This window comes from Myotis davidii, unplaced genomic scaffold (assembly GCF_000327345.1).
Source record: "Myotis davidii unplaced genomic scaffold, ASM32734v1 scaffold3009, whole genome shotgun sequence".
Lineage (NCBI taxonomy): Eukaryota > Metazoa > Chordata > Mammalia > Chiroptera > Vespertilionidae > Myotis > Myotis davidii.
In genome coordinates this window covers 26,629-38,295 of record NW_006299872.1, presented here as the reverse complement: position 1 = coordinate 38,295, position 11,667 = coordinate 26,629, and the positions used below count along the sequence as shown (strand labels likewise).

Sequence of the window (11,667 nt, the reverse complement as noted above, 5' to 3'; positions counted from 1 at the left end):
CACACCAGTGTGTGGGCAGCCGGAGACCTGGCGGGAGGCCCACAGAGACTGCCTCCTGCAGCGGGCGGTGCGGCCAGGTCTGACGTGCTGGGAGGACCGGGAGGAAGAAAACAAGACAAACGTTGACGCCTGTTTGTGCTAGAAAGGAACACCTCTCGGGGCCCAGCTCCTCTCACCCCAAACCCCAGGCTGCTTGCCTTCCTCCCTGCTCCCAGCTACTCCTCCTGCCTGGAGACCAGGGCCCGAGAGTCCCAGGAGGGCACAGTGTGGGGGTGGGGGCCGAGAAGACGGGATGCAGAGCCTGGGTGAGGGTGAGCTCCCATGGGGGACGCAGGCAGGACGCTGCGGTTCCATGGCGGAACGCCTGCCCCTCTGCTCCGTGTGGTCTTTCTGAGATCTTCCCATGGACGGCCACTGAGCCTGTAATGCAGACACCGTCCGAAATGCCCATTTGACAGGTGGGGACATTGCGGGTCAGAAAAGTTTGGTGCAAGGCCCACAGCTGGGAGGTGAGCTGGGACTGGGGCCAGGCCCCACCCCTTATCAACTCTCTCCAGGGCAGGCTGCCCCTGACCTCCTGCTGGGGAGGCTGCCCCTGACTTCCGCCTGGGGAGGCTGCCCCCTGACTTCCGCCTGGGGAGACTGCCCCCTGACCTCCGCCTGGGGAGGCTGCCCCCTGACCTCTGCCTGGGGAGACTGCCCCCTGACCTCCGCCTGGGGAGGCTGCCCCTGCCTCCGGCCTGGGGAGGCTGCCCCCTGACCTCCGCCTGGGGAGACTGCCCCTGACCTCCGGCCTGGGGAGGCTGCTTCTAACCTCGGGCCAGGCCCCATGGAAGCCACTAGCAGCATGTGGCTATTTACAGCCTAATTAATGGAAATGAGGTAAAAATAAAAATTCTGTTCCTCTGGTTGGGAACACTGCCCCCCCGCGCCCACCCCTCCACCCCCAGTGCTGTAGCCACGGAGACTGGGAACCTCACCAGCACGACAGGTCCCGGCTGGGGCTGGAGGGGGAGGCGGGGCCCACAGAGCCGAGTTCAGGGCCCTGTCTGGGTGAGGGGAGCAGGGTGCGGCCGAGAGCAGGGGGCGGCCTCCCAGGCGCCTCCCTCGATACTGAGGCTCTCGCAACACCAGCACTGGGAGCAATTAAGTGGCCAAGTGGCCGGGGTGGGGCCAGCGCCGGAGGGCGGGCTGCGGGGAGGCTCCTGCAGGCCCCCAGCCCTCCCGCACCTTCCTGTTTGCTAATGGGCAGCAGGGCACCGCCTCCCCAATTAGCCTTACTAGGCTCTGGCTCACGGAGGCATCAGGGTCGCGGCTGCGGGGAGGGGCTGTGTGGCCTGTGAGTGACCAGGGCCCAGAAGGGTCCCACCCAGGCCTTCCCAAGCTGAGGCCCTGCACCCAGCACCCCTCATGCTGCCCCAAGGCTCCCCAACGGAGAGGCCCTGAGGGAGAGGCCCCTCAGGGAGAGGCCCCCCAGGGAGAGGCCAAGGAGCTGGCTCCAGAAGGCAGATTCCCTTCCTGACCTGAAAGTCTTGCTTGCTGCTAAGTGTATGGCAGGCAGGCGCCTGGGCAGTGACCAAGGCTCAGGGTGGGGTGCAGACCCTTACATCGGGAGGAAGTGGGGGACCCCAGGCGCTGAGGTGAAAACCTGGTTAGTCAGGCAATGGGGCGGGGGTGGAGCAGGGCCCTGGCACAGAGGGGAAGCGGAAATGCCCATGGCTGCCTGCAAGGTGGGGGGCTGGGGGCTGGGCAGGCACCATGGGAAGGAGAGTAGCCACTGAGTGGGCGGCCACTGTGGCGGGAGCACCCGGTTCCAGGTTGGGCAACCAGTGGCCACGGCACCTGCGCTGTGCACTGGTGGCTGAGTAGGCAGATCCCAGCTGATTGCTTCAGCTCCTGCCACACCAACGCCCCCTGGGCACTGCCCTCCCTGCCCCTCCCTCCCCACAGTGACTCCTGCCCAGAGAATGTCCAGCTCTGCATAAAGGCCAGGCGTCCACAGCGCCCGCATTCAGAGGCCATGAAGTCCAGCATGGGCTCCTCGCGGGCACCCCGGATGGGGCGTGTGGGAGGGCGAGGGGCGATGGCCCTGCTGCTGGTTGGCCTCCTCCTGCCAGGTAGGAGGCAGGGAGGGGGGCCTGGGTGGGAGGGGTGGGAGAGGAGGGTGCAGACAACAGGTGAGGGAAAGCTGGGGGACACTGTGCCTGGAGAGGGGGACACTGTGCCTGGAGCCTGGGGGACAGGGTGCCTGGAGCCTGGGGGACAGGGTGCCTGGATCAGGGGACACTGTGCCTGGAGGCTGGGGGACAGGGTGCCTGGAGGCTGGGGGACACTGTGCCTGGAGTCTGGGGGACAGGGTGCCTGGAGCCTGGGGGACAGGGTGCCTGGAGCCTGGGGGAGCCCAGGAGGGGACGTGGGCTCCGCAGTCTGATGCTGGGACCTGGGACTGCTCCTTGCTGGCCTGTCACCCAGGCAAGTTACTTAAACTTTCTGAGCCTCTGAAAGTTTCTGAGACTTAAAAATGTGGGCACTGATAACACCCAGCTTCGGTCTGTTTGGTGCTTTGGGAATTCTAGGGCAGTGATGGCAAGCCTTTTGAGCTCGGCGTGTCAGCATTTTGAAAAACCTTAACTTAACTCTGGTGCCGTGTCACATACAGAAATTTTTTGGTATTTGCAACCATAGTAAAACACAGATTTATATTTTTGATATTTATTTTATATATTTAAATGCCATTTAACAAAGAAAAATCAACCAAAAAATGTGTTCGCGTGTCACCTCTGACACGCGTGTCCTAGGTTCGCCATCACTTTTCTGGAGGGTTCTATGGAAGCTGTCTGTTGTTTGAGTATAGAAGGTGAAGACTGGATATTCAATCGGCACCAACGCCCACAGAGAGCCCTCGGGCACTCGGCCTTCTGCGGCCACAGGAGGCTCGGGAGGGGAGGAAACTGGCCCAAAGCACAGGTAGACAGTAAAGTGGAGGCGGCCCCCAAGCTGGGCGCTCACGGTGGCGCCTCGCGTGCCTTTGGGAGGGGCAGGCTGCGTGGCGCGGGGGCACAGCAGGGACAGCTGGGTTCGAGCGGAGGGCACAGAGGATCTCTCCGTGAGGGAATGGCCGGCACAGGTGTGGCCGGGTGTGGGGGCTGGGGGAGTGGTGGCAGCCACACACACAGTGTGACTTGCTTTATGTCTTCAAGCCCCTTCGACACCCACACCCACACCCACACCCACACTCTGCTCACAGTGACACCCCGAGGTGGGGCGGGCCTGGCCTCCGGTCTCCGGATGTACAGACTGAAGCCCAGTGCGGTCTGGTGGCTCGCAGTGCATGGCTGTCCTCGCAGGGACTGGAAGGGGATGCGGGGAGGGTGGGGCAGGTGAGCCCTGGGGTAAAGAGGTTGTGCTGCATCTCAAGGGAGACAAGGCAGGAGCATCCGGGGAGGCAGGGCTCACGGAGGCTGGCCAGGGAGCTCCATCCTGTGTCCCTGGGCTGGGCCAGGAGAGCAGGTGGCTCAGGGTGCGGTGTCCTGTCGGGCGGTACCAGCAGGTTCTGAAGCAACAGCGGGGGCCCCCACTCCTGGCTCCCACCCAGCTTTCCTGCTGGGGCAGCGCTGAGTTGGGAGCAGAATCCCCGCCTCCCCTAAGCCCTTGGCTGGAGGGAGCCGCCGAGCAGTCAGGGTCCTACGGGCCATGCCCTCTAGGTAGCCCTCTGCCGCTGGCTTTCTCTCTTCTCAGTGTCTCTTGCTGTCTGTCCTTCCTCCCTTGGTCCTCCATTGCTCTATTGTTTCCTCGGTGTCTTCTCCCAGCGGGTCCCTGGGAATCTACGCCCACCTCTCGGCTCCGTCTGCACCTGCTGTCTCTCTGGGGCCGGTCCTGCAGCCACTGGTCCTGCTCCACCCTCCTTGCGTCTTTCTGCCAGGCCTCCCACTTGCCTCTCCCTTCCTTTTCTGGCAGATGGCTGTCCCCGCCCCCTCCCAGAACAACAGAACCGCCTTATCCTGCCGGCTCCCTTTCCTTCAGATTACAGCCTCTTCCTTTCTGTTCTGCCCCAAACTCTCCCCGGGCTCCCCCAGGAGAAATCACAGTGGCAGGTGATGGAGATGGGTCTGAAAGGTGAGGGAGGAAGCCAAGCCTCTCGGGCCCCACTAACCATGATTTTCCTCCCCAGGGACCTTGGCTAAGAGCATTGGGACCTTCTCAGACCCCTGCAAGGACCCGACACGTATCACCTCCCCCAATGACCCCTGTCTCTTCGGGAAGGGTGGCTCCAGCAGCTCTGTTTCCAGTTCCGGTGGCTCTGGTGGTGGCTCCAGTGTCTCCAGTGTCTCCAGTGGTTCCAGTGGTTCCAGTGGTTCCAGTGGTGGTTCCAGCAGTGGCTTCAGTGGTAGTTCTGGCGGATCCATTGGCTCCAGTGGTTCCACTGGCTCCAGTGGCTCCAGTGGATCCAGCGGTTCCAGTGGCTCCAGCGGTGGCCCTAGCGGTGGTCCCAGCAGTGGCTCCAGTGGCTCTAGCAGTGGCTCCAGTGGATCCAGTGTGGCCCAGGGTGGTCATTCGGGGTCTTTGGTGTTTCGGCCAGGGACAGGCTATTCCCAGAGCAGCTACACCTCTGGGTCTGGCTCCAGTCTGCACAGTGCCTCCAGCTCCTCCCAGTCGGGATCTGGCCCAGCTGCACCAAGCAATGGTGGCTCTTCCCACTTCGTGATAAGCTCCTCCCAGTCTGGAGGAAGCTCGAGCTCTTCTGTCTCCCAAACTTCCTGGACGTCCAGCAGTGGTGGCCAAAGGGTCAACTCTAACTTACGCCCCTGTAGCTCGGACATCCCCGACTCTCCCTGCAGTGGGGGGCCCGTCATCTCCCACTCTGGCTCCTACATCTCCAGCTCCCACTCCGTGTCAGGGGGTCAAAGGCCAGTGGTGGTGGTGGTGGAGCAGCACGGCTCCGGTGGCCCCGGTGGCCCTGGTGGCCCCTGTAGCAATGGTGGCTCTCCAGGCAAGCCCTGCCCCCCCATCACCTCTGTAGACAAGTCCTACGGCGGCTATGAGGTGGTCGGTGGCTCCTCTAATAGCTATCTGGCCCCGGGCATGACCTACAGCGGGGGCAAAATCTACCCGGTTGGATACTTCACCAAAGAGAACCCTATCAGAGGCTCTCCAGGGGTGCCTTCCTTTGCAGCTGGGCCCCCCATCTCTGAGGGCAAATACTTCTCCAGCAATCCCATCATTCCGAGCCACAGCGCCAGTGCCAGCATCTACCCGTCGGGAGCCTCCTCAGTCGTCGTGTTCCAGCCAGTGGGCGCTGGTGGTGTCCAGCCCTGTGCAGCGGGCTCCTCGGGCTCGAGGGGGCCCTGCTCCCTCTCGGGTTCTGAGGTCCACAGTGCTTCCGGCGGCTCTGGGTCGCAATACCACCCCTGCGGCAGTGTCTCCCAGGGGCCCTGCTCCCCACCGGGCACGGGCTCTCTCAGCCAGAGCTCTGGCTCCCAATCCAGCGGCAAAATCATCCTCCAACCCTGTGGCAGCAAGTCCGGCTCTGCTGGTCACCCCTGCGTTCCTGTCTCCTCCTCGACTCTGACCGGGGGTCCCAACGGCTCTTCCCAGCCTGACCCCTCAGCTGGTGCCCAGCCCTGCGGCGGCTCCAAGAAGACACCTTGCCGCTCCCTCCGGGACATCCTGGCCCAAGTGGAGCCCCTGGGGCCCCAGCTAGCTGGCCCTGAAGCCTTCCTGCCCCAGGGACAGTCTCATGCCGGTCCGTAGTCATTTCTGCTCCATGCATGTGCAGCACACACGCACACACCTAGGCATGGGCAGCTGTGCCCCCTGCTCCCAGAGCTGCTCTGCTTCCTCCACTGCCAGGGTGGCACACTCCCCGTCATGTTGCTTTCTTCATCTCCCCAGACTGCTTCTCTCCCACTGCGTGGAAGCCCAGCCTCCTGCACCACCCGCTCTGCCCCATAGCCACTCCCTGAACCTTCCTTCGCGTGGCTTTGAGATGCGACAGTCTACTGGCCAACCCTGGCCAGTCCCTGCCCATTCAGATTGCAGACTGGGAAACCCCTGAAATGTCCCAGAGTAACTCTAATGCTTGGACAAGTCATCCCCCCCACCCCCGTCTCTTTGACCAATAAAACAAAGTCTAATCCATTATCTGAAAATAATGACCACTGTTGACTACCTCTTTTGGTCATCTGGTCAACCACCGGATCTGCCCAGGGTTTCCACCCCTCCAGCCCCTCGCACTTTCCTATGGAGCTCACCACAGCCTCTGTGGTTCCCACACTCCTGCCTCTCAGAGTCTGCGTCGCAGTCCCCCTTCCTGGCGGCCACGTCCCTCACGATCAGATGTGCCCCTGCCTGAGGGGGGTGCAGGGCATCCTGGGGACCCCGCGAGCCCGGCGGGCTCCCTGCTCTCCAGATCCTGGAAAAATGTCTCAATAAATGGTGTGAACTAGAGGCTGGCGTTTTGCCTTCGTGGAGTCCCGGGTCCTCTTAGGACCAGGGTGGTGCTCCTGGGCCTCCAGAGGCCCGTTACCCCGGCTGTCCAGTATTGCTCTGACCTGAAGCTCCTGCCGAGGGAAGGAACACAGTGCACATCGGTTGCACTGACAGCAGAGGTTGCATCGTCTCCCGGATCCCCGTCCCACATCTCTCCACTCCCTCTGCTCCAGAAAGTCCATTCCCGCCTCAATCCCCACTGAAGTGGGTCCTCCCCATTCTGCCTCCCCACCCAAGCTACTTCTCCTCTACCATTAGTTTGCCTTGTCATCTAGACGTCAGGCCCTCAGGGAGCCCCAGGCAGGGCTTTCCTGGGTTTCTGGGACATCAGTGGGACCTTGGGAAGGCTGGGACAACACAACGCACACCAGGCTCCTGGCGACTGTGCAGGAGCCCAGGTGGAGGGAGTGAAAGAGAGTGAGGATGAGAGCATGACAGGCTGCAGTAAGCATGGTCCCTCACAGGCCTGCACAACAGTGTCCCAGCCAGTGGAGAACAGAGCCCATAGGGTCCCTAGACTCCACGTTCCTGCTGCCTCTGCTGCAGGAGGTGAGAGAACACAGCACCACAGTGGAGAAGGAACTGGAGGTGGAGTGAGGGCTGGGGAGGAAGTGGAGTGAGGGCTGTGGAATGGAGCACCATAAAGGTGAAGGGAGGGAGGAAGGAGAATGAGGGCTGTGGAATGGAGCGCCATAGAGGTGAAGGGAGGGCAGTGGGGTGAGGGCTGTGGAATGGAGCACCATAGAGGTGAAGGGAGGGAGGAAGAGGAATGAGGGCTGTGGAATGGAGTGCCATAGAGGTGAAGGGAGGGAGGAAGGGGAGTGAGGGCTGTGGAATGGAGCACCATAGCGGGGCAGGGAGGGAGGAAGGGGAGTGAGGGCTGTGGAATGGAGAGCCACAGAGGCGAAGGGAGGGCAGTGGAGTGAGGGCTGTGGAATGGACACCATAGAGGTGCAGGGAGGGAGGAAGGGGAATGAGGGCTGTGGAATGGAACGCCATAGAGGTGAAGGGAGGGAGGAAGGGGAGCGAGGGCTGTGGAATGGAGCGCCATAGAGGGGAAGGGAGGGAGGAGGAGTGAGGGCTGTGGAATGGAGCACCATAGCGGGGCAGGGAGGGAGGAAGGGGAGTGAGGGCTGTGGAATGGAGAGCCACAGAGGCGAAGGGAGGGCAGTGGAGTGAGGGCTGTGGAATGGACACCATAGAGGTGCAGGGAGGGAGGAAGGGGAATGAGGGCTGTGGAATGGAACGCCATAGAGGTGAAGGGAGGGAGGAAGGGGAGCGAGGGCTGTGGAATGGAGCGCCATAGAGGGGAAGGGAGGGAGGAGGAGTGAGGGCTGTGGAATGGAGCACCATAGCGGGGCAGGGAGGGAGGAAGGGGAGTGAGGGCTGTGGAATGGAGAGCCACAGAGGCGAAGGGAGGGCAGTGGAGTGAGGGCTGTGGAATGGACACCATAGAGGTGCAGGGAGGGAGGAAGGGGAATGAGGGCTGTGGAATGGAACGCCATAGAGGTGAAGGGAGGGAGGAAGGGGAGCGAGGGCTGTGGAATGGAGCGCCATAGAGGGGAAGGGAGGGAGGAGGAGTGAGGGCTGTGGAATGGAGCACCATAGCGGGGCAGGGAGGGAGGAAGGGGAGTGAGGGCTGTGGAATGGAGAGCCACAGAGGCGAAGGGAGGGCAGTGGAGTGAGGGCTGTGGAATGGACACCATAGAGGTGCAGGGAGGGAGGAAGGGGAATGAGGGCTGTGGAATGGAACGCCATAGAGGTGAAGGGAGGGAGGAAGGGGAGCGAGGGCTGTGGAATGGAGCGCCATAGAGGGGAAGGGAGGGAGGAGGAGTGAGGGCTGTGGAATGGAGCACCATAGCGGGGCAGGGAGGGAGGAAGGGGAGTGAGGGCTGTGGAATGGAGAGCCACAGAGGCGAAGGGAGGGCAGTGGAGTGAGGGCTGTGGAATGGACACCATAGAGGTGCAGGGAGGGAGGAAGGGGAATGAGGGCTGTGGAATGGAACGCCATAGAGGTGAAGGGAGGGAGGAAGGGGAGCGAGGGCTGTGGAATGGAGCGCCATAGAGGGGAAGGGAGGGAGGAGGAGTGAGGGCTGTGGAATGGAGCACCATAGCGGGGCAGGGAGGGAGGAAGGGGAGTGAGGGCTGTGGAATGGAGAGCCACAGAGGCGAAGGGAGGGCAGTGGAGTGAGGGCTGTGGAATGGACACCATAGAGGTGCAGGGAGGGAGGAAGGGGAATGAGGGCTGTGGAATGGAGCACCATAGAGGTGAAGGGAGGGCAGTGGAGCGAGGGCTGTGGAATGGAGCACCATAGAGGTGAAGGGAGGGCAGTGGAGCGAGGGCTGTGGAATGGAGCACCATAGAGGTGAAGGGAGGGCAGTGGAGCGAGGGCTGTGGAATGGAGCACCATAGAGGTGAAGGGAGGGCAGTGGAGCGAGGGCTGTGGAATGGAGCACCATAGAGGTGAAGGGAGGGCAGTGGAGCGAGGGCTGTGGAATGGAGCACCATAGAGGTGAAGGGAGGGCAGTGGAGCGAGGGCTGTGGAATGGAGCACCATAGAGGTGAAGGGAGGGCAGTGGAGCGAGGGCTGTGGAATGGAGCACCATAGAGGTGAAGGGAGGGCAGTGGAGCGAGGGCTGTGGAATGGAGCACCATAGAGGTGAAGGGAGGGCAGTGGAGCGAGGGCTGTGGAATGGAGCACCATAGAGGTGAAGGGAGGGCAGTGGAGCGAGGGCTGTGGAATGGAGCACCATAGAGGTGAAGGGAGGGCAGTGGAGCGAGGGCTGTGGAATGGAGCACCATAGAGGTGAAGGGAGGGCAGTGGAGCGAGGGCTGTGGAATGGAGCACCATAGAGGTGAAGGGAGGGCAGTGGAGCGAGGGCTGTGGAATGGAGCACCATAGAGGTGAAGGGAGGGCAGTGGAGCGAGGGCTGTGGAATGGAGCACCATAGAGGTGAAGGGAGGGCAGTGGAGCGAGGGCTGTGGAATGGAGCACCATAGAGGTGAAGGGAGGGCAGTGGAGCGAGGGCTGTGGAATGGAGCACCATAGAGGTGAAGGGAGGGCAGTGGAGCGAGGGCTGTGGAATGGAGCACCATAGAGGTGAAGGGAGGGCAGTGGAGCGAGGGCTGTGGAATGGAGCACCATAGAGGTGAAGGGAGGGCAGTGGAGCGAGGGCTGTGGAATGGAGCACCATAGAGGGGAAGGGAGGGCAGTGGAGGGAGGGCTGTGGAATGGACACCATAGAGGTGCAGGGAGGGAGGAAGGGGAATGAGGGCTGTGGAATGGAACGCCATAGAGGTGAAGGTAGGGAGGTGGAGTGAGGGCTGTGAAATGGAGCACCATAGAGGTGAAGGGAGGGAGGAATGGGAATGAGGGCTGTGGAATACAGAACCATAGGGTAGAAGGAGCTGCAGGTGGAGTGAGGGCTGTGGGGTAGAGCGCCATAGCGGAGAAGGGAGGTGGCTTTTGTGGGAGGAGAGAGGAAGTGAAGGTGGTGGACGCCATGTGCCGATGTCCTGGGGACAGGCCGAGAGAGCCAGAGGCCCCGGAAGTTCAAATTTCTCATGTCATGGAGGCAGGAGAAATAGCCCCTCCCCAAAGCACAGGCCACTCCTCACACGCTCTGCTTGGCTGCGAAGGAACTCACCCTACCTTACAATGTAACCCATCCCTCCTCCTGGGATCGTGCTAGCAGGTCCCTAATTTAGGACTATTATTGCAATGTCAAGCCTGGAACCAGCAGAAATGTGTGACAGAAATGACCTGGGGCACCCTGCAGGGCTGGCTGCGGGTGGTGGCGGGCCCAGAGCAGTGTGGCTTGGTGGTCACTGCTGGCCTGCAGGAGTGCAGTCAGGGCCAGGAATCACTGTCAGGGAGGGCTCAGGACTGTGCGATGAGCGAACCCATCTGCTTTTACTGCGGACCCACACGTGCCAACCCGGACTGGGCTTCCACACACCCTTCCAGCTAACCCCGCAGGGGAGGCACCGCTGGGCCCATTGCACAGGTGGAGACACTGAGGCCCTCAGGGGATCAAGCCGAGCGGGTCTGGCACTGGGTGCTGGCTGAGGGTGCTGAGCAACTGTTGTTTAAAAACCAAGGTCCCTGGCAGGACAGTGATCTGTGCATAGCAGAGGCCCTAAGGTTTGCAGCGGGAGCTGCTGCTGTGTCTGCAGCATTAAGGGCGGCTGTGGCACCGTGGTGGCCACTGCGCAAGGCCACAGCCCCTTTCCTGGTCTGGGGCTGGAGGACGGAGGCCCCTGCAGGCTCAGCCACCTTCTCCGCTTGTCAGTGGAGACCTGTCCTCTGGCGAGGGAGGAAGGCAGATGCGGTTTCGCTCGCAGGGAGGGCAGCAAGTCTAGGTAAGATGTGCCTGAGGGACTGAGGAGCCCCGAGCCAGCGGCTGAGCTACTGGTCCACATGCAGTCGCTGCCTGAGGCCACCGGGGAGGGTGCTGTGCTGCTCCCACTGGGAGTCACACGCAAGAGAATGATTCCAACATCAAGAAGAGAGATTGGGGGAGAAAACCAAGATGGCGGCATAGGTAAACACCAGAGATTGCTGCCTCGCACAACCGCTTCAAAAATACAACTAAAAGACGGAACGGACATCATCCAGAACCACAGGAAGGCTGGCTGAGTGGAAATTCCACAACTAGAAGGAAAGAGAAAAGCATACCGAGACTCAGAGGAGGTGCAGTGCAGAAGTAAAATACAAAAGTGCGGAGGTGCATGCAGAGAGGGCTGGCGGCTGAGGAGACGGTTGTCTTTTTCAATCGGGAGGGAGTCTCAGGCTCTGAGCTCCAGTTCTGGGGGAGTCTCTGGGTACCCGGACTCATACGGGAGAAACGGGACTGAGGGCAGCTTTCTCTCGGAGGCACACGCAGCGATTGCCGGGACCTCTGAGGACAGGACTGAGAGCAGCCATACTGCTCGCTCCGCCCACCCAGTTGATCCCCTGGAGCTCCGCCCTACCCAAGCCGTGCATGGAGGCTTTTGCATATGAAAGGCCCGGCTCTTTTTAATCTGAAAATTACTTAACAAACTGCAGCTGCCCAAGGCCCCAGGGCAACTTGCATTGCTTTACAGCTGGCTTCTGCAGAGTAGCCTCAGGCAGAGGCTAGATTAGCACCTCCTTAGATCCAAGAGCCAGTGTACCCAGTGGTCAGAGTGGGACC

The 11,667-nt window shown here is 61.6% G+C and overlaps 1 protein-coding gene across 2 annotated transcripts; it reads left to right on the top strand.

Annotated features, from left to right (window-relative positions):
- Positions 1–1,799: 1,799 nt before the first annotated feature.
- CDSN (corneodesmosin) lies at positions 1,800–6,447 on the top strand. Of its 2 annotated transcripts, XM_015571958.1 has the most exons (3): positions 1,801–2,117; positions 4,172–4,389; positions 4,453–6,447. In XM_015571958.1, exons 1-3 carry the CDS (start codon positions 2,021–2,023, stop codon positions 5,749–5,751), a joined length of 1,614 nt encoding a protein of 537 aa, XP_015427444.1. In that variant the 5' UTR covers positions 1,801–2,020; the 3' UTR covers positions 5,752–6,447. The 2 variants fall into 2 exon arrangements, with proteins under 2 accessions (XP_006776084.1, XP_015427444.1); XM_006776021.2 differs by having other exon boundaries at positions 1,800–2,117; positions 4,172–6,447.
- The last annotated feature ends 5,220 nt before the right edge of the window (positions 6,448–11,667 follow it).

Bases quoted from the DNA above. Each gene is read 5' to 3' on its own strand.
- CDSN (XM_006776021.2), top strand. From the start codon at position 2,021: ATGAAGTCCAGCATGGGCTCCTCGCGGGCACCCCGGATGGGGCGTGTG. The intron at 2,118-4,171 runs GTAGGAGGCAGG...TTTCCTCCCCAG, and splicing joins GGTTGGCCTCCTCCTGCCAG to GGACCTTGGCTAAGAGCATT.